This window comes from Macrobrachium rosenbergii, chromosome 44 (genome assembly GCF_040412425.1).
Source record: "Macrobrachium rosenbergii isolate ZJJX-2024 chromosome 44, ASM4041242v1, whole genome shotgun sequence".
Lineage (NCBI taxonomy): Eukaryota > Metazoa > Arthropoda > Malacostraca > Decapoda > Palaemonidae > Macrobrachium > Macrobrachium rosenbergii.
The window spans coordinates 40,748,484-40,772,684 of NC_089784.1; the positions used below are offsets into that span (position 1 = coordinate 40,748,484).

Sequence of the window (24,201 nt, forward strand, 5' to 3'; positions counted from 1 at the left end):
ACTGAGGGAAAACTTCCTAACATTCCATTGTCCAAATACCTACTTGGGAAAATTAGGTATATGACAATAACTTTTCGTATTGAAAGCAAATAACGTATCAAGCGTTCTTCTGTATAAGTTAAGTATACCTTAGTTTAACCAGACCACTGAGCTGATTAACAGCTCTCCTAGGGGTGGCCCAAAGGATTAGATTTATTTATACGTGGCTAAGAAACCAGTAAGTTACTAACAACGCCTAGCTTTGTAATTCGAACCACTAACGAGCTATCACCAGATTAACAGCTCTAATTCTTCAGGCCGGCCGGAGAGGATTAGACTTATTTTGACGATGGCTAATGAGAACATTCTGGTTAAATACTTAGCAAATATGATAACAAAAACTATAAAATAATGTACATTTTATAAAAAGAACCACATTAAATAAAGCGAGAAAATAAAAATTTGGATATCACCAGAAATAAAAACAATTCAACAAAGTTCTTTTCATCAAACACCTACTTCTAAACAAACTATCGGTCCAATAAGGAATGACGGTCTGAGGACTCAACCAACTCGGCCAACAAAATGGGCCACCTAATCTATCGTTCTTGAACAAAAAGTTACCTAACAACAAGACCTTTTAAAAAAAATTACTGTGGAAAACTTTCCTTAACATAAAAATAACGAGAAAGAAATTTCTGATCACCAGGAAATCAAACATTTTCTAATTCTTCATTGTAATAACAGACGGAGAATCGAATGCTGGGATCAAGAGAGTGCTATGAGAACGAACCCACGCTCCCAATGAGGAACATTCTTCTGTATAAATACCGATATGGGGAAATATGATAACAAAAACGTATAAAATAATGTACATTTTATAAAAGGAAGCATACTATATGAAATAAAGAGTTGACAAATAAAAATTTGGATAGCTGCAATTAACCTCTCATAAAGAAGAATAAAAACAATTCAACAAAGTTCTTTTCCACAAACACCTACTTCTAAACACAAACTATCGAAGCCAAACAGTTCTCTAGGATCCAGGTTGCCATTTCACAGGGTTTCTAGGAACGAAATTACCAGCCTTCCCGTTAAAAGAAAATGCCAATCAATCTATCGTTCTTGTCAAAAAAAGATCGTCCCTAATAACACGACTTTTTAAAAAAGAAGAGAGAGAAAGACAGACAGACAGGGAACATAAAAAACAAAGAGAGAGAAAAGAATTTCTGATACATTCCCTGGATATCAAACATTTTTTCGAAATTATCCTACTCCAGTATAATCAGATGTAATAACAGACTGAATGGAAGCTCAGCAACTGGGACAAGAAATGAGATATATATACATACACATGTATATATATATATATATATATATATATATATATATATATATATATATATATATATATATATATATATATATAATATAAGCTACAAACGTATACAATATCCAATTCGAGAGAGAGAGAGAAATAATATATTTTCAGAGATGACTCTTGAGTGGCTTTTTAGTTGATTTGAGGATTACTTCCCGTCGAGTCCGTTCCAACGATGGTATACTTATAACTTTTAACGCAACAATGAACGCTCCTTTCCTTCTATTTCTCCCTATATAAGTGGATATCGGCTCCCATGTCTTCTATCTCCACTCAGGCTTAGCTTTGTAAGCCAATAACAGTTCTCTAGCACCAGATCACATAATTCATATAAATCATTTCTATGGAACGTCCTTTAATTCGACCCTGTCCCGTTCAGGAAATAATATATTTTCAATCATCCAGTTGTGAAGCTAGAATTTTTATCCAAATAAGTTCACCGTCCCGTGAGACTCGAGACCAACGAAGAGAGAGAGAACTCCAGACTACAGAGAGAGATGCATTAACCCTTCCCCAGCAGTCAACCCAACACTGAGTACTAGCAGAGTCAGCTGGAATCAAGAAAAGGTGTTTTAATCGAACAACCAATCACCCTTCAAAACTCATATATACCATATATTTCTATTTATATATATATATATATATATATATATATATATATATATATATATATATATATATATATATATATATATATATATATATATATATATATATATATATATATATATATATATATATATATATATATATATATATATATATATATATATATATATATATATATATATATATATATATATATATACATATATATATATATATATATATATATATATATATATATATATATATATATATATATATATATATATATATATATATATATATAATATCTCGCTATCAAGGGGGAATCCAGGAAAAGGGAGCACATATATCAAAACAACAGTTTATTTTGCCGACGGTGTTTCACATTATCTCATTGCACTTTCATGCTGCAATTTACAAAATCGCATAAAATCTTGTAAAGAAAAGCGTAAAAGAAAGTAAAAAAAAAAAAAAAAATTTAAAAATCACTGCAAAGACGGGCATACTCTACCTACTACTTTAAAAAAAGAAACTAAAACATCTAAAAAAAGAAAGAGGTTAAGTAAAAGTTGAAATGCAGACCAAATTATCAACAAACGACACGTTATCCTATGAACAGTCGTGTGGAGGCTGTCTGGGTGTTTAACGAGGGGATGGTATTTTTTATTCACTAGTTGCACAGCAAGACTAACATAAATTGTGCAGATTTTAGAATCAAATCTTCCATGCAAGAAGAGGGGGAACTAACTGCTTTAGAGTCCATCATAATAAAAACTACCATCCCCTCGTGAAACACCCAGACAGCCTCCACACAGCTATTCATAGTATATCTTGTCGTTTGTTGATATTTTGGTCTGCGCTTCAACTTTTACTTACCCTCTTTCTTTTTTTAGATGTTTTAGCTTCCTTTTTTTTTTTTAACTCAGTTTACTAAGGGATTCACAGCCGGTGAAACACGGTTTTTCGGCAACACCTTTTTATCCAAGCATCGGATAAAGGTGAAAGTTGGCAAGTGTTTATTTTATAACCCTACCTAATTTTTGCAAGCATTATTTAGTACCCAAGTTCGATAGCTTTGATATTTTTAGAGTAAAATGAAGTCGCTGATGCCGGAACCGAGAAAATCATAGACAAGGGGTCCTAAAAAGTGGAATTTTAGCTTCCTTGACCAATCTGGAGTATTTATTTTCTCTAAAGACACGCCGCTGTTTATCTTATTTAAAGCTTTAAAGAATGTTACTAGCTACTGTTGGTAATGAATCAACAATGACCCACTTCAGTTCCTTGTGGCACTTTACTGTTGATAATTCTATACGTAAATTTACTTTCCTTGAAATTCATTCTGTGGTCAATATCCTAAAAGCGACTGACTGCTCCTTCATAAAAGACAAGCTGCAAGCATTGCAGCTGAAAATATTTACTTCGTATTTATTATTCTTCTTTATTTACCCCATTTTTTTTTACGAGGGATTCATGAATGGTGTATCAAAACGGAATACAAATCTATTTCATTTATGCCACAGCATCTTAAGTTATTCTTTTTCAGATATTGTGAAGGGATATCTTTACTTTCGCTCACTGACCGTTAAACAGGGAAAAACAAATTATTAGCGACTGAATGAAAAACTTACGTTTCAAAATGCTGCCTCTGCTGCTCGCATTGTTTCTACTACTACTACAGTTAATTATTATTGTTATTATTAAGAAATTACTTAACATACAATGACTCGTCACATCTTTTGGATGCTAGTATTTGGTTTTCTGTAAAGGCTTTTGGGAATCAATATTTGGTTTTCTGTAAAGGTTTTTGGGAATCAATATTTGGTTTTCTGTAAAGGCTTTTGGGAATCAATATTTGGTAACTTGTAATAGCTTTTAAAAGTCGGGTGGAGTAATCTGTAACAACTCTCGTGGCATTTGCAAAGCACCACTTTCAGGCTCATTGCTATTTCGAAAGACATGAAAGCGGTCGTCATTTCACGAAATTTTTCCGTAATTTCCAAGCAGATACTGGATTAGAAAAGGCAGAAGAATAAAGAAATAAATGCAATAAATCAATGGTACGAAAGAAAACTAATGGAATACTCAGCAGATCAATTCACAACTCTCATTTTCAATTCAGCATCTTCCGCGCATACTTTAATCTCCTACCACAAATGAAAGATACATCAGTAGGAAAATTCACCTCAGGGACTATGCTACGTTTAAGACGGCTATATAGTGTAGAACAAAATGAGGAACGGTTTCCTGCCAACGATTCTTTTCAAAGCATTTAGGAAAATAAATGTCTTTCCGATAACTGCCAAACGAAAGTTTCTTCTTCCTGGAGACGGATGATGATGAACCATTTGAGGATATTTGCCGAATGCAAAAGTTTAAAATGATTTGACCTAATTTGAAATAACGAAAGTGTATTAGCTTTGGAAATGCAATTCTGAAGGAGAGAAAACTTATAAAATATCTAGAGTATAAAATACTTATCCATCGTATCATTTACTCCTATCCTTGAAACGGGCCCCCCCCTCTCTCTCTCTCTCTCTCTCTCTCTCTCTCTCTCTCTCTCTCTCTCTCTCTCTCTCTCTCTCTAGAGAAACAACTGTATCACTTTCCTGCTTCCTATGCGATGGCCTTTCAATCTTCATTTCAAAACGGGTCTTTCCCTCTCCTACTTCAAAAGCTTCATCTGAACAACCCGTTCGCGGCAGTCGATTAGATTTATGTTTTGATTTGATGAAATTTAGGTTGTCAAGCTAAGCAATGGGGTACATTCGCCAACTCAGCGCTTAAGACACCTTAAAAGGACGGAGCTGGAATGGTTGGACGGAAAGATAAAGAGAAACGGAAAATGAACCGCAAGGGTCTAAAGTTAGAACTAGGAGAAGACCTTAAAGTTGCTCTAAGATTCAGTAGTTAGAAAGGCTGGGCAGCGAGATTCAAGAAAGGAAGTGGAATCGAAGTAAAATGAAGGGCTAGAAATTTGGGTGCAGCTAAGGGCAAGAGGGGCACAGCAGATACCACTAACCCTGACGGAGCTGCCGCGACCTTTACTTCCAATCTTGAAAGTCAGTCGATCAGTCAAGCGGTGAAAGGCTTTCAGGGCCTGCTAATTTATAAAGGGGGGGGGGGAGCATGTTTTCATTCAGCATAAACAGAAGCTAAATTTTCTCCGATTCTCAGCTTCCAGTATCTTGACTATTCCTTTCGATGAATTTTTCAAGCTAGCAAACAATCTCTCTCTCTCTCTCCCCTACATATATATATATATATATATATATATATATATATATATATATATATATATATATATATATATATATATATATATATATATATATATGTGTGTGTATATATATATATATATATATATATATATATATATATATATATATATATATATATATATATATATATATATATATATATATATATATATATACATATATATATGCATGGTTTCCATTACGGGAATAACAACGAGGAAGATAAAACAACGAAGTGCAAGATCTTTCCCTTTCAACTGTAAGCACTTTCAAGCAAACTACATACAATGGAACACAAGATTACACAGAAGACTTGATACATGACCATGTTAAAGCAAAAAACTAACTACATTTGGATTACCTCTTTCAGGAGAGCAAAAGTTGCCTAGGATTAACACAGGTAGCCAGATAGTTGGATGAGACAAGGCTAGGCAAATGGCATTATTCAGGATTACTGACATTTTCTAGGCTCTCGTTTAAATCTCCTTCGAGCATCTTGAGCTGAATGGGGTCTAGAGTTTATAGACCCGGCCTTGAATTAATATAATTTTCCTTGTTGCTATTTTAATGCAGACTGAAGGAGACCTTTGGTCACAATATTTTCATGTGTTAATATTCTCGTAATGGAGCAATCATTCCCATGTGATTTTACACGTAGGTGCACAGAAAGAGCAGTATTCTTTTAGGTAATTCTAAATGAATATCTAGGATGATTTATTCTGACATTTAGTTACTCGTCTGGCCTAAATCAAATGAATCACGGTCTATACATGTGCTTTTATAAATAGTACTGCTACTCCGGTGGAGACAGTTTCGCATAAACATGTTTTTATCCTTGGTTATTAGAATAGTAAGTTAAATTTACAATGAATATTTTAAACAATGATTTACTTGACTCAAAACCGATGAAAAAGGCAAAGGAAATGTGTTATTAGGTAATTATTTCTTCCTTTCACAGTTGCAGCAAATATCCAAAATATGGGCTGGATAACGTTAAGTCCCTACCTATTTTTCTAGCGTTGTGTAGCTCATTATCCAGGAGTTCAGGAATGACAATGTACGTTAAGAATAATGTACATAAGTTGAATTATTTGTTGCGTTTCTATATAAACTAGATTTACACTGAAAATGTTCACGTCTGATAACAATGACGCGGGCAAGCAGTTATCTTTTTTTATTTCTACTGTAGAGTGAACTTGGTAGGCGGGACTTGTTCATTCAGTTTTTCCAAATGGTTATTATCGTCTACGCCTTCAGGTATAGCAGCCGAAATATCGTCTCCATACCTGAACCATAAAATGTTTTTAAAAAACTCCATGTATAGCTTTGTGAGAACTGGAGATGAGAGGGATAACTATCACCATACCAAAAGTTTGTTTATAGGAGTTTCCATCAAAAATGAACTTATAATCACAAATACACAATTTAATGAATTCCAAAAGTTGACTGACTGTTAGAGATAATCCAATCACGTTAATTTACATTCAAGATATTCTAACCGATTTAACAGCCAATTTTGTAAATAAAGAACAAGTATGAAAACTTACCAATCGGGAATCGGGATTCATCATGATGCTGTTTAATTTTCCTATTAGGTCCGTTGAATTAATCACAAGTGTGCCTTGTAAAGTTACTAACAAGGCGATTGCAGTTTTGTAAGATATTTTGAAAGGTTAAGCGACACAGAGCCTACAGAGTTAATTATAGGTGACAAAGGAATATTTTCATTATTCGTTTTAACCAAGCGGGATAGGTAAAACAACGATTGAGAATTTGCAGAAAACTGGGTGACAGGGTCTTTCTTATTTTTCAGTTTATCAATATTACTACTGAGTGAGTTATCTGCATCGCCAAAGGGGGTTCTTATTCTATTTCGCACAAGTATAAGTATAATATCTTCCATTTGTGAGACGTACGTTACATTATCCATTATTACTACGGTATTTGAGTTATTTGCCTTTGTGGTGTGAGTGGTTTCATCACTTCTCAGTTCAGTCCGTGCATTCCTATACCGTTTAGGAAAATAAATCTCATCAGGAAATTTCAATTGCGAATAAACATTCTTTTGTAATATGAAAAAGATGGCGTGGAAAGTCACAGAATGTTTCAAAAGAAACAAGAAAAGACGTCATACACAACATCCATCACGAAAATTTTTGCTACACAAATTCACCAAACACTGTTTTCGAATTTTGTTTCCATTCATTGTCCTCAATGAGTTTGTTCAGTTTTCTGTTGAGTTTCGACTGTAGTTGTTAGTCTTCCGCAGATTTCTTTTTATTTCTTCAGATAAAGCTCTCCACTCTCACGGTAATGAACTATGAAAAACACCTTTGGCTATGGATATTTCATTGAATAGTCTTATATATATATATATATATATATATATATATATATATATATATATATATATATATATATATATATATATATATATATATATATATATATATATATATATATATATATGTATGTATATGTATATATATATATATATATATATATATATATATATATATATATATATATATATATATATATGTATATATATATATATATATATATATATATATATATATATATATATATATATATATATAAATATATATATACACTTGCCTCAAATTAAAATAAGTTTCCCACGACCCCTCGGATCTTAATCCCTCTTTCCTGGAAATGGTGATTCTCGCTCTCTTTCCTCCTCGCAGGACACTGATGTTGCAATTAGCTGATTAACGGCCACCGGCATATCCAGAGGACACCATTAGCAAAAAGAAAGTTGGAGCAAGGACGGAGCCCACCTTCCGAGGATTGGCGCCAGAAATTAAGGTGAGGCGCCACCGTGGAACCACATGGCCCCAACTCCCATCATGCATCTAGCATGGCCCCAATTCCCATCATGCATCTGTGGCCGTGGGAACCGCATGGCCCCAACTCCCATCATGCATCTGTGACCGTGGGAACCGCATGGCCCCAATTCCCATCAGGCATCTGTGACCGTGGGAACCGCATGGCCCCAACTCCCATCATGCATCTGTGACTGTGGGAACCGCATGGCCCCAACTCCCATTTCCCATCATGCATCTGTGACCGTGGGAACTGCATGGCCCCAACTCCCATTTCCCATCATGCATCTGTGACCGTGGGAACCGCATGGCCCCAATTCCCATCATGTATCTGTGACCGTGGGAACCGCATGGCCCCAACTCCCATTTCCCATCATGCATCTGTCACCGTGGCCGTGGGAACCGCATGGCCCCAACTCCCATCATGCATCAATGACCGTGGGAACCACATGGCCCCAACTCCCATCATGCATCTGTGACCGTTGGAACCGCATGGCCCCAACTCCCATGATGCATCTGTGACCGTGGGAACCGCATGGTCCCAATTCCCATCATGCATCTGTGACCCATGGGTCAGACCCCATAAAAGGGAGCCGCTGACCGACTCGAGATTCCGAGAGAACCAGACGAGAGGCACCACATCCTCACTCCTTCGCCCCCCTTTACCTCCTGACCTAGCATCCACCAGTCATAGCTTCGCCTTCCCGCACCTGCCCCCACCCCCACCCGAAGTGCCATAGTCCGTCGTCAATAGCCCACGGAGACGTCCTTGAGGATAAGGTAATGCGAGACTTTGAGACTGTAGGTCACCATCCTTCTTCTATACTAATTTTTATCATAGCTTCCTTTCCATACCTGGAGTGATATTAGTGACCTGTTTGTTGATTATTACTTTTGCACTGAATGAAATGTTATTTTTGTTTTGTGAATATTTATGAGAGAGGAATCCTTGCCTTCAGCAGAACCTCCTCAGTGCCAAAAATCTGTTCATTAGGTAACCTCTTGACTGTATCATTGCAGATCAAACCTGCCCCGATTGTATGCTCCCATCGTGCCCGTTTCTTGTAGAATCTTCCTGCATCGAGTGCCAAGAAGGCCTTCTCACCAATAGAATTCACGTATCCCGTCAGTCCCCCTTCAGTAATGCAGGTTCACGTTCTGCTCGTGTTTTGTCCCTTTTTAAAGTAATTGTTGTCAAGTGGTTTTTTCAAGTATCACCATTTGCGGTAATGTATCAGGACCCTAGCTGCCTTCCACAACTTTGAATTACTTGTCAATACATTCTTGTTATTATCTTAGGATTTTCTCTTAATAATTACCTGTATAATTGATTGATTGAATGATATTGCTGCGTGTGGAAGTATGGTTGTATGGGACCTTCCCCCCTCCTTGTGCCAATGAACTCAAGGCCCCGCATTCACATCTAGCAATATATGTACTGTGTATATATATCTTCTTCCCAGCTTGTTCCCATTTTTATATGGGGTCGCCGTTTCGGATGAGCCGTTTCCATTTATTTCTATACTGTGCTTCTGCCTCATCAATTCCCTTCTCACGCATGTCTCCCCTCACACAGTCCTTCCATCTCTTTCTTGGTCTCCCTCTTCTTCTTTTTCTTCCCTGGACCTCCATCCCCATAGTATGTCTACCAGCGTGGTCCTCATCTCTCCTCAACAGGTGTCCATACCATCTCAGCCTCCCCTCCTGCACTTTCTTTGATATTTCCACCACTTTGGTCGACCCCCTAATGTAATCATTTCGGATCCTATCCTCTCTCGTCACCCCAGCCATCCACCTAAGCATTCTCATTTCTGCCACATCCATCTTCTTCTCCTCTGTCTTTCTCAAGCTTGCTGTTTCCGTGCCATACATCATTGCTGTTCTTACCACCACTGTGTGTGTATATATATATATATATATATATATATATATATATATATATATATATATATATATATATATATATATATATATATATATAATATATATATATATATATATAAAATATATGATATATATCCTGAGTTCCTGTCCTTCGTTGGTTTTCGAGCCCACGGGACGGCGTACTTATCAACTAAAAAATTCCCCTTCGGTAACATATATGAAAATATATTATTTCCGAGGTAGAGTGGATATTAAAGGACGTTTGTAGCTTAATGCTTATATATATATATATATATATATATATATATATATATATATATATATATATATATATATATATATATATATATATATATATATATATATATATATATATATATATAAATATATATATATATAAAACTTTCATTAGTAATACTCTTCACACTCTAAAATACTTCCTTAAAAATGAAGTAATAAGTTGGAAAAATATCAAAACGAAGACTGCAACACTAAATGACGGAATTGTTTATTTATTGAATTATTTGTCCGTTCCCGAAATGTTTTTTCACTGTCATTTCAAATGCCTGCATAGGTACAACAAATTCTTCAAGCTTTAGTGCCAAAAATGAAATGCTATGTGATGAGTATTTATAAAAAGAACAATAGGCAAAGTTCACAAACCTTAAAAGTGATTAGTAGTTACCTTATTACTTTCTACTTTTTATCTCACAAAATAAAGGTTATTTACATTTTAATCCCTTTATTTAGAATAATCTACTTTTTTAACAAAACTTGAAGCTGTTGCTTGTTTAGAAAACCCATAAATGACAATGGCAATATACGAAGCACTAATAATCCTTCATACATATCCATACCCAAACTTAATCAGTTGCTTCGTGGATCGTAGTATGTTCTTGAAGTAAAATATTGTTCAAAATCAGCTGAACAGTTTTCACGTAATCCTGCCACGAAAGACATGGAAGCAGAGCAAGAGACAAAACTTCCTTTCCAAAGGCAATAAATAAGTTTGATCAGCACTCGGTTTTCAATGCTTGTTTTCACTGCTTTCGTATTCGTTGGATTTTTTAACATTCTATACAGTACATGCATTAGAAAACTTTTTCCCCATGTAAACTGACCCTTATGAATAATCGAATGAAATGGTAGAAGGCATTAGGACAATGCTCTAGTTAATAAAATTAATTTCAATTGTGGTTTCATAATTGATGCGGCCAAATTTTATCATATCCTGCGTGAGAGGTTGCATCCTAACAAGCATATTAAGTTCATTAATAACCACATGAATCAATATGCAAATAAATGCTGTCACATAGCATTTCATGTTTGGCGCTGAAGATTGTAGAATTTATTATACCTATACAGGCATTTGAAATGATGGTGTGAAAGCATGTCGAGTAAAGATAAATAATTCATTAAATAAACAACTGCCGTCATTCAGTGTTACAGTCTTCGTTGTGGCATTTGCCACTTCTCCCAGGTTCTTATTTTATTTTTTAGGGAAGTGTCAGTAAGTTTTGTATTTGTTTATGTTACCGAGAAAAATATTCACGGCTGGGAAGGGGAAACTTTCTCCGTTGAAATAAAGGAACTTCTCCCGTGAGAAGTCGCGGTAAATGACTAAGAGGAAGGCTGAGTGGATTCTCCATTAATATGAGAGACTAAGCAAGTTTCCCAGTGGATAAAGAGCGATTTCACCGGATACAGAAAAAAATGGAGTTGGAACTGACAAGATCATTGACCGCGAAAGATAAAAGCATTAGTTGAATATCAACACTGGTGTAGCAACTTTGAAGGACTGCAAAGAAATAATATTTTTTGTGGGAAAGATTTTTTTTTACAGAAGCTAAAAGAAATTCCACAAGAGATAAATATCCATCGTGAAAGTGAATAATATATTTCTTTTGTGGGAATTAATGGGAATCTACATTATCGAAAAAGACATCGAATGAAACCTCAGTCTGAACTGTAATGGAATAAATTTTCTACGTAAGTGTTCAAGTGGATGAAGTCATGGGAAGCGTGAACATGTAGGCAAAATATATGGACTATAAAAGGTCTTTTAAGAAATTTATCATTCATTAATTTTTGAGAGAAAATTCGTAAAAAAATACTGATATCAAATATAAAAATCCCGTTGGAAGTACCTGATGCAAAGCAGTAAGTCTTAATAAAATTATGTCGAAGGTCAAAGCTGATGTAATAATAAACAGACAAATATACGAACCATGGTCGTGAACAGACCACCTACAGAATCGCCATGTAATTCTCATTTGCACACACCTAGTTCTATTAACATTTATTGGCAATTGTGCATATAATTTTTCTTTTACTCTTTGTTTCCTATAAGAGCATTTTATACTGTGAAGCACTGATGGGTGAACTCAGTTCTCTCGGGTTATTTGCAAAAACCTATATAAACCATTAAAATAATAATAATAATAATAATAATAATAATAATAATAATAATAACAATCTCTCTCTCTCTCTCTCTCTCTCTCTCATATATACATTTTTGCAATGATGATTGTAAAACAAAGAAGGCTAAAAGTAAAGATAGTGCAATATCGAGACATAAACTTTTGCCTTTAAAATATAATCTAATGGTAGAAAAATAAATCAACGATGAACAGATCATATAAAGTAATCATTATAATATAATTTTACAAAAAGGAATCATTATGAAGGAATTATTACAAAATAAAATATATAAACGGATCAATACAAAAGGATACTTACTTAAACCGTTGTTACGTAGCATATTTCATAAGATTGCGCACATAGAACCAAAAAAAGACATGCTGCACTTTATTACTGCAAAAATTGCGCAGTTTAGAAGACCTCAAAAATTTATAGCGGAAATTTCTTCATTGTAGATTATTACATAGTTTAAAATCCGTTCATGAAAATCCTTACCAAAATATCTTCGCTGTGATTATTACGTTTGGCCATTTTTAGTAGCTATTAATACATTGCGTTTTCTTCCACCGTTTTTATTTTTTTGTACAATAGACTTACCATTTTCATGTGTCAGTCCATAAATATTACGAGCCTTCCTTCCAAACAACCGAAATCTATAAGAAAATAATCGTATTCCTCGATTCTTCAAAAATTCTTTTCCCATGAAAACCATTTCCATCATAGCCAAAAAAAAGGGGGCTCGAGCGTAAAGTTGGCGCCCAGTCTAGTAAAATACGGAGCATAAAAACACTTCTGAAACCTGGGATAGAACTTAGGAGTTGGTGTGAGCAACCCTTAAAAGCCAACGATGTGAGGGACATTTTAGAAAATATCGAATCCAATAATGTTCATTTCGCCTCAAATCAACGTGCAATAGGATTCCAAATAACATTCGAGTATTGGAATAATTAATAGCTAAGCCAGCCATAAAACAACTTGAGATAGCGGTTTCCGTCATAAGAAACCAATATCCATCATTGAGTGCAACATTATATGAATGGAGCGCTTACCGTCAGTACGTCTTCTTCGGCTGTGCTGAATTTGAGAATATCGACTTCGACCAGATTCCTAGAGTCTACAACCACCTTCCAAGTACAGTTGACCCAAGGTGGGTACTCATTCCTTGGGTCCCATTTCATTGACGTTGAAGCTTCAGGGTTTTTGGCAAAGCCTGCCCCATCTGATCGACCGCCCTTATCTATCCTTATACGACCACCTTTGTCAACAGTGAGTTTCAGTTGACCGGTTGAAGGCGGCATTTTCTCTAGGCGAGGACCAGGCAGAACCTATGAAATATAAGAAAAATGTTTATGTTTATATATATATATATATATATATATATATATATATATATATATATATATATATATATATATATATATATATATATATATATATACATATGTGTGTATATACTGTATATATATATATATATATATATATATATATATATATATATATATATACATATATATATATATACATATATACATATATATATATATATATATATATATATATATATATATATATATATATATATATATATATATATATATATATATATATATATATATATATATATATATATATATATATATATATATATATATATATATATATATATATATATATATATATATATATATATATATATATATATATATATATAAACTTTATCACATACACAATTGTTCTGTGCTTTAGTAGAATTACTAAAGGACCTCATTCAAACTGGATGGTATCTAATGGAGTTTTTATTAAAAAAGTTACAAGCTTTCTTGGACAAACAGTCCACATTATCAAGTATCCGTACGGATACTTGATAATGTGGACTGTTTGTCCAAGAAAGCTTGTAACTTTTTGAATAAAAACTCCATTAGATACCATCCAGTTTGAATGAGGTCCTTTTAATAATATATATATATATATATATATATATATATATATATATATATATATATATATATATATATATATATATATATATATATATATATATATATAAAAGATACACTCGCATTTTACATACAAATATTCCGGACAGGTAAAATATATTCAAGGAACAAAAGAAACCTGCTGAATTATAAATATACTATATATATATATATATATATATATATATATATATATATATATATATATATATATATATATATATATATATATATATAGAAACCAGTGTAGTGATAAATATCTTTTGTTTAAGCTCTGAAAATTGACAATTTCATCATCAGTACATAACTTTAAAAAACAACACGAAGTTAAAATAATATAAGCTAAGCAAAACAACAAACTATTAGGTATTTTCATATTCCCTAGATTTACAAACAATGCTTTTGCATAGCGGTATTGCCGGTGCCAGCTGAATTCACTTAATTTTCCCTTTGACACCAGACATAATGCAGAGTTGGTTTTGAGGCGGGATTATAATAGACTTCGTGTTTTCATGTTTAGGAAAGAATGAAAACTGCCTAAAAATTTACCATTTGTTCCAATAAAAACACAAACCCTTATCTCTCATATAGGAGAATTACTCATCAGACAACAGTCCGTCAAAGTCATAGTTAAGAACGGGGGAAAACATGGCTCTTGAACCTCCTTTAACGTCTGCTAGGGGCAAGTGAAATTTTACTCTAGGAAAAACAGTTAGGTAGCTATTATTATGACAATTAAGCTCTTGACCATGACATTTTACATGCATACCCATACACACAAACACAAACACACACACGCATACACACACATGCACACACCTCTTGTTAAAAGAAAGGTAGAAGAGTTGCACGTAATGACAGAAGTCTTAGACAGAATGGTCTGTTGTGTGACTCACCTGCACCCGGCCCATTTCAGCTCATTCTCTACCTTGGCTGCTGTGGTCCCTACATAGGATGAGGAAGGGGGGAAAAGCTGTCAACCTTCACATTAATTCACCCTAGTATTTTGCCACCTTTTGTACCTTATGCAAGATGCAGGTCTGTCCATGATAGAAGAGGAAAGTAAGGGCAGTTAGAAAATACCAGACCCCAGCCTTTCAAACCAGTAGAACAGCAAAATTCCTTCTGAACAAGAGTGTTGGCGTGTGAGCTCCTGTCCATACTGAAAGACCGTCCACTTCTCTGGACAACCAATATGCTGCTTGATTACCTCATACAGCCAGAAAGAAATGTTCTTGGACACTTATTTCCTGTTTCAACCAATACCAAATTAAGAAACATCAGCAATCAGGCCTAAGTTGATGTGTAATTTCCAGATAGAATCACATGGCTAGCACTAGACACATAAACATCTTGTCTGATCATCTCTTATAAATTCCCTGAAGGGATAGAGATGTTCCCAAATCTCTTACCAGGGACTGTGTCCTAAATTCTTACCACAAACTCAGGGACAAAGGAGACAGAGAAGAATATCCAGCCATCTGTATTCCAGATTTGGTAAAACAAACCATGAAACCTGTCCACATGCTTCCCTGAAGGTAAAGTTTGCTTGGAAACAGTCTTTAGTGTGAGCCTATCTAAAGACCCCTTCATGAACTCAAAGTGTACCCTTAATGAAGACTTTGGAGGGCAAGAATTACATCTGACTTCAAAGGCCTGAGTTCACAGAATGAGCAGAACAGTTCGAAGTTCCCCATGGTTATAGACAAGTCTACACAGGGATAAGAGGTTCATTCTCATCAGATGGAACACTTGGCTGTAGGCTGAGTGATAGTCTTTAAATGCAAGACTGATTGGATATTGTCTCAACCAAGGTGGTCTAAGAAGTCTCCAATCTGCTGAACAGTGACTGACCAGAAAGAGAGACCTTTCTCACAGCACCAAGGGCAGATGGTCCACTTTCCTTCACATAAAGTCATTAAAGACCGATGGACTGCTGGATAGCCTCCATCATCGAAGGCATTGATACCCCAGACTAGTGATACCTTAGCAGGTAAGACTGATGTGGAAAAATGGGCCATGTGGGATTCTCACTCTACATTGTGGTGAGTAGTGCTAACATTTCCACACAATAGCAGAGCTTGTGACCAGCGAAAAGCCTCCAGGATCACCTGAGTCTTGTGGTGATCAATTCACAATTAATCACTTAATAGCTTATAGTGAGGAGAGGGATACATAAATATCTGAATGCTCACATGGTGCTGAAAGGCATCTTCCATCATAGCCCATGGGTCCAGAATGACTGTTCAGAATGAGTGTGTCCAGAATGATTGTGTCTTCTGTTTGGCCATGTGGCAAACAGACCATGAATGAAAGAATCAATGACATGAAATTTAGGTAATAAACTCAAACATAAGGGTGATTTCAGTCCTTGGGGTACTTTCAGCAATTCAAAATTTAGAACAGTAAGAAGAGAGAACAGTAAGAAGAGGGAACAGTGATTTGAAAGCAAGATAGAGATATTTGTAAAATAAATGAGATGAAGCACAAGGATCTATAAGTACAACTAGAAGAAAATCCAACAATTTCACTATTAAGTTATAGTTAGTGAGACTGAATGGAAAGGGGGAAGAAGGAAAGGGGCAATGAGGTTAAAGTAAAGGGATAAAAAGGAGGTGCAGCACATGAGGATAGCAAACAGACTGATTGCTAGTAACTCCTACAGCTGAAATAGTCTTCCTGACAACTGAGCTGCTCTACCACAACATTCCCTTCCTTGGATAACAGCTACCTTACCTGCTAACAGAGAAGATGTGGAGCTGACCCCCCTGATTGTTGACACATGAATGGTTGTTGCTCATCAGCAAACCCCAGATGACCTATCACCTGTTTTCAGAATGCTAGCCAGTTATGCTGCCCAAATCTCCAAAATGTTGATGTACAGGTGGACTTTTCCAACATCCACACCTGTGGAGCAACAAGGTCCTCCAGGTGCATACTCCACCCCTCCTTCCATGCATCTGAGAACAGAAGCATATTCATAAGTGGAAAATCAAATATCCCACACACAGGCTCACCTGTTGTCTAGACACCCAGTACTTCCTCTCCTAGTTGGGGATGCAGAGAAATCAGAATATATTTATAGGCCAAAGAGGAAAGATGACCTAGGATGACCTGCAAGAGCTAATCTTGATATTCCTGCCAAGGAAGGAATTGTGCTGTCACCTCCCTGAACTTCTCTACGGTACAGCCTCTCACTGCTGTTGTGCATATTAGCATGACCAGGTACTTAATCTGCTGTTTGGGTTTGAGATCCAACTTCTCCTACACCAGGATAACCAGACCCATTGTGCTGTCTAGCCTTGAATTATTATATGCACAATCTCTGTATAACAATATGAGTAGTTTTATGGAATAAAGTTCTTGGATTATAAGAGGAAAAAATTTAGTATTAGGCACCAATGACAGAGAACAAAGTTGACAATTTGTGACAGTTGCATGATATCCACACTCCAAGATCATGACAAAATGAATGGAGCTGATGTTGGTCCTTGAGCAAGTGCAACACTAACAATGCAAGGACTAGGCAATCAATGAGACAGTGCTGAGGGTAACCAAGGTGAGCATGTGCATGGATACCTGAGGAGTTGTCCCTGACCTAAAACACAGAACCTTTAACTGGTACTTCTAGAGATTGCATGGCATGATTTTTGAAAATACAAATCCCTACAAATCCACAGGAAGCCTGAAGTCCTCTCTGATGGAGGCCAACACAGCATGTGGAGTTTCCATTGTGAAAAAAGTTTCAAAAACAAACTTGATCAATGATATAAAAGGTCGATGACTAGTCTATAACCTTTCATCGACTTCTCCACATGAAAAGTCAATTGTAGAAGCCTGGTGACTGATCATCTACCAATTCTAGTACATTCTTCTTTAGCATCACCCTCACCTCTCCAACATGGCCAGAGCCTTGGGTGACAATGGACGGTATTCTGGATATGGTTCAGGATCTATTGATTGGATGGAGTGGGTGTTGGTGGTCCTTGAATGGTAGTTTGCAATCATCCTAAAGGACACACACTACCCAAATCTCCATTCCTTGTTGCTATAATGTTGCCTAGTGGCATGACAGGTAACCCCTACACTCAACTGACAAGATCGGCTGTGACAGAGTTGTTGCACAGGCTTCCTCAAAATAATAATGTTCATGTGTGAATCTATTGATCTCCAGGAAGTGCCTCATTATTCCCCAGTCCTAATGGGTGCTCAGCACACAGAGAGGGGCCCCTTTAGAGGAAAACGGTAGACTCACCAATCTGGCCTGATGACCGCCAACAAGATTGTTGTATCAAGTGATTGTAAACACAACTCCAGCACGCAAACCCTGATGAGGGGACATTGGTGCCAATTAATCATGCTCAATAGCTTTGTCAACCATCATATGCACAGTAGCAACACCAACCCTTCCAGAACTAATACTGGCCCTGGAGGAGCACCAAAGAATGATACTTGGTGTGTGTACACCTAAATATGATCCAGGCAACCACAAACACACAACATGGCAACCATGTTGCATGGAAAACCTATGTAGTTGAAAATATCGATGCAAGTGCTGGTGGACTCTGCAAACTGATTCCAAAGAAATGAAACATGCAGATACTATGAGGAGAAATGACTCTTCTCTCCAAACTTCCAGAGAGGAAGGAAATGGAAGATAAGAGTCTGATATGATCTTTTTCATCTGACAAGTCTCTGTAGATGAAGGGGCATAAGCAGATTCACAGACTGACTCATTTACCTCTCCCACAGAAGAGTAATACTCAAGGTAAGTCCTGCAGGACTTCTTATCAGAAGACAACTTTTGGTCTTTTTTGTGTCTTTAGCCATAAAGACAGGAATTTGATAACTAAAAAGAGATGTAGGAAGAAGATACGGAGAAAGAGGTAGAAGGAGCATGCTTGCACTTGTTCCCTACCTCTGGCTCCCTTCTTACTTCCAATATAACTAAGGCAGAGGACTTCTTTAGTTTAGGGGTGCATAGCAATCTTGAGGTTTTGGAACACAGTGATAAAGTACATTATCAACAGCTGTTGCAAGAATGGAGGGATCTCCAGCAGAGATCCTCAGAGCAGGATCAAGCACAGCAACAACCAGAATGGAGCACTTGGCCAAGGCTGTGGGTTCAGTGAAGGCATCAATGGAGATATATCCAGGCATGCCTAGACATGGCCTTAGTACCTTCAGTATCCCCCCAGAGCTATGATGGAGCACCAGTGGCAGCCAGCAATATAGGAGAAGAGGTATCAAGCACAGGTGCTCAACTACTGCCCGTGTCAAAGGCAGATAATTAATGCGAACACACTGGTTGAATCTCATCAAGGCCAAGCATTCGCCCTTGAACTGGGGAGCCCAGGGGGTGAGAGCAGAAACAGACCTAGCAGGAGAGGCAGAGGACCAAAGGTGATAAGTAGGAAAGAGAAACATCAAAGTTAAGGGAGGTTTGGTAGTCCCTGCCACACTCCACACTCTCACATCAAAACTAGCAGAGGCTAGGAGCCTATAGTACATGGTGACACAGCGACCACACAGTCCCTTTTGCCCAAGACATTACACTCTTCACAAACACACTTCTTTGAATAACCATCCATCATTTTCTACGTAGCAAAATTTATAATGCAGTAATAAAAAGATAGGCAAAAGTCACAACAAATTTCATCCAGCAGTAACACAATTACTATCCAAAGGCGTATAGGCGTAATCCACAGCAGCGTAAATGTCTACCCCCTACGGCAGCAAAGATGATGTTCATGAAACATTCAGTAAGCGATGGGCACCACATATCCCTCACTTGCCTGGTACTAATTAATTACCCTTAACGAGCTACAATAACCGACTGCAGCTGGCACACGGTAATACTCCAATATCAAAGGCTTCCAGTTCGTACTTTTATAGGAACAAATCCAAATTAAGATGATACAAAGAAAAAAAACACACATACAAAATAAAATACGTTAACCACAAAAGTAAATGATAAATCAATAAATAGTAATTTAAAATAAGGACCCAAATATTTAAACGCCAACGAAGCGAAAAATAATTAAGATGTTTTCCTGTAAGGTGGCTGTAGCTTCCAATGGAATATTACCCTTTTATAATGTAGCACGTCTAAGCTGACTTTTGAAATAGCTAGAATGAAGTAGTTCTCCGATGATGGTGTTTTTCGTGGTGGGAATTATTGCTGATGGCTGAACGAAGCCGTCTTACCACGTAATTTTCGTTTCTTGAAGAACAATCAAAATTCTCAAACAATTATCTTAAGAAACCACTTTCACCTATTCCTATACATGATTCATTGCAAGTTTTCTTTTAAACAATATCTTTGAATTCAGAAATGATTTCATTCAAGTGAAGGTGGAGGAAATAAAACTCTCAGCGACAAGAAAAACTAGTTTACCTAGGTGAATCTGTACTTCAAAACCTTAAGAATGAAGTATCAAAAAAGAGGCCGTTCCGGGGTAATGCTGTTCTTCAACTCCAGCCACTTCAAAAGACAGCTAAGACTTATCGATAATAGAAACAATATTGCAGCACAGACAGAAACCAGCTCATATCTGACCATGTTTTTAATTATCTTGTGCTAATGTTTTTGTGTCAGTTTTATTCATTTATTTTTATTTTTTTGCTTATGTGTTTCCTTTATGTCACATTTTTTTTTGTATCAGCTTTAATATTAGCTTTTTATTCTGTTTACGATTCAACTCGCAATTTTCTTTTATTATTTTTTTTTCTTGAAGATCTGATACTAAACAATGAATTTTCGAAAGCTTGGCAGTCAAGCTACACTGCCGTTTGGCTTCTTTTTGAAATTGCGATTTCGAAAAGAAAAAGAAAAAACCGAAAGCTGGTGTGCAGGGAATTCCAGCGGCAGTAGTCCTTATTCCTTAAAATCAAACAACAATAAAGCTAGGAAGGAACACACAAGAGCTCTACATTACCCCTTGCAAGTTCATCGGTGGGAGAGCGACCAAATAATTTTCGGCAATCGTTTCCCCACCCTCAACGCAAGCTGAAAAAAAAGGAATGGAAAGTCAGTTCATATTCGTTCCGTTTGTCCTGAATTATGGGTTTTCTCTTATGACTTTTCAGTCAAGAATAACACAGCTTTTGCGAAAGGTAAGTTCCTGAATTGCAATATACGTGGAAGGACTTCAATATTCGCTGTAATGAAATCATGCATATCTTAAATCTGAGAGTCAAATTCAGTTTTTTCTAAATTGCATGGCCGTATAAATTTACTTCGCTGATTAATCATAAGCATGTTTTATATTTGTATTTCTGTTCTCTTTAGATTCAGGTGAACGTGCGTTCATTTTGATTTCTAACGATGCCACTGATAATCCTTGATGTTGTAGTTCAAGTACAGATGGATGATTCTTCATTTGTACTTGAGCTGCTGAATCGAGGATGTATACCGTGTTTCTCTATGGAAACAACCTCCTGCCCCCTTTAGGAGCAATAGCTAAATAATAATAATAATAATAATAATAATAATAATAATAATAATAATAATAATAATAATAATAATAATAATAATAATAATAATAATAATAATGCTGAAGAAATCCACACAGGTGTAGCTGTAAAGGTATATTTCATTAATATATATACAAAAGAGAGCTTTCGAGAAACTGCTCGATTCTCCTTCTCAAGAATCGAGCAGGTTCTCGAAAGCTCTCGTTTGTATATGCATTTCTGAAATACATATTTACTTCTACACCACTGTGGATTTCTTCACCATTTTAGTGACTCATGCTATTATGAGATTTTTGGGAATAATAATAATAATAATAATAATAATAATAATAATAATAATAATAATAATAATAATAATAATAATAATAATAATAAGAAGAAGAAGAAAGAAGAAGAAGAAGAAGAAGAAGAAGAAGAAGAAGAAGAAGAAGAAGAAGAAGAATTAAGATTATGAATATTAATAATATAGCCTCTTGCTGGCAGAACCTCACAGACAAAAACCGAACTACTAAGCAATTTGTCATGCTATTACTCTTACTCCTGTGTAGACATATATCTAGGACATTAATATGAAAAATATGTTTTCTTATTTCTTTTGCAAAAATACAACAACAAGCGTAGTAGGTGGAGTGTATTCTTTGATCCAGCCAATCAGAATCTTTGATGGAAAAGTTAAGTGAGGCAGAGTATTTCTGTTTTCTGTACCATTATGCTATTATTTCTTATTTTCAGATTCGTAGAATCGCTCTTACCGTCATCTCTCTCTCTCTCTCTCTCTCTCTCTCTCTCTCTCTCTCTCTCTCTCTCTCTCTCTCTCTAAAGTGGAGGGTTAAATGATTTACGAAATACCGGTGAAGGTAATGATCACACAAAACCGATTAGTACAAAGTATACAAAGACAGTGTTTCTATCCAGGCCTCTCAACTCAAAAGCACAGAGTTTAATCATCCGAAGGGCAAATCTCTAGGTTCGGTTCCCCAGAAATTCAATTTTGCCTCTGTTGACATAAGAAATGAGTCATATACTTAGTGTTCAGCAGAATGCGGTGGGTCACAGGTAGGTGGAAAAAGTGATATGAAGCTAGCAAGCTCATCTACAGAAAGAACTGCTGAAAAGCAAGTGGCTATTACCCTTTGTAGCCATCCCTTCCAGTAAAAGAGTGTACAGTTGAAAAGTAAAAACATAAATGCCATTCCCGTACACACACACACACACACACACACACACACACACACTGCCTAACAATTTTTTATTCTTCGGATTCCACAAGAGCACTGAAGATGGGCCCCCGTTGGTAAAGGAGGAATGCGGAAGCTCCACACAAACTTGAGGAGGTCACGGAGACTGGCGAAAAGCTACTTCTAATCTATAATGGGTTCAGTTACATAACAACGGCAAGGAATGACGTGTAATGGAATCGTTTTGAAAGAAACGAAACCTTTTTTCACTGTGATGTCAGGTTTAGACCATATTTTAGTTCAGAAGAAAAAGCTTCCAGTTCTTTTAATTCAATACTTGCATGCAAGGCAGTCTCTCTCTCTCTCTCTCTCTCTCTCTCTCTCTCTCTCTCTCTCTCTCTCTCTCTCTCTCTCTCTCTCTCTCGAACATTCGAAAGAATGAAATTCAGTGAAGCGTCAATAGGATTACAGTCTTTCTATCTCTTGATTCCACAAAAATAGTAACAACACTGAAAAATAAACTCAGTGCCTAAAGGAGTAAAACAACTTATCGCAGTTACATTAGATAATACATTTCAAAATGGACTGCAAAATAAGATTCTCCAGGGACCGTTCCTAGAAAATAAAGGAGAAAAGACCATTTGTAGCTATATCTCAGAGAGGAAACTTGGAATTAATTAACTAGCAGGAATTCGAAAGCTATCAAATCTACGTTAAAAGGACCTTGCATAAGGGACACTTTATCTTATACATTTTTCTTTTTTCCTCGGGAAAGGCATCTACTAATAGTATTAGAGAGAGAGGTTTAACCTGACTGCCGCAGAGTCCCTTCTATACAGCTCGTAAGCTCCTAAGCCCACACAGGATTTAGACTTATTACTGTAAATTCGTGTAACGAGACCACCGAGTTCTTTCTAGACTCATAGAGCTGATCCGAAGGATTTGTTCTACAGAGAGGGGGAAACTGGACCAATCAGAGCGAAAGAGATGGGACAGCTGAATGGGAGGAAACCCACCGTGTTGATGAGCAGCAAAAGACAGAAAGCTAAACAACTGTAGCCGTAGAATATTACCGAAGGCAGCCCTCGGCAAGCTGGAGGCAGTAACGACTGCGGTACAAAATGCAACTGCATAAAAACCGGTAAATGTTCAAAAGGCATTTTTCGTAAAATTATTTCTGCACACAAAATACAATATCCACCAGAAATATAG

General features: G+C 36.1%; 1 protein-coding gene across 1 annotated transcript in view; it reads right to left on the bottom strand.

Annotated features, from left to right (window-relative positions):
• Positions 1–24,201, bottom strand: part of LOC136829608 (uncharacterized) — a 576,969-nt gene that overhangs the window by 486,420 nt on the left and 66,348 nt on the right. The window contains 2 exon segments of the mRNA XM_067088454.1: positions 13,409–13,684; positions 21,274–21,344. Coding sequence (XP_066944555.1) covers positions 13,409–13,684; positions 21,274–21,344 — 347 coding nt within the window.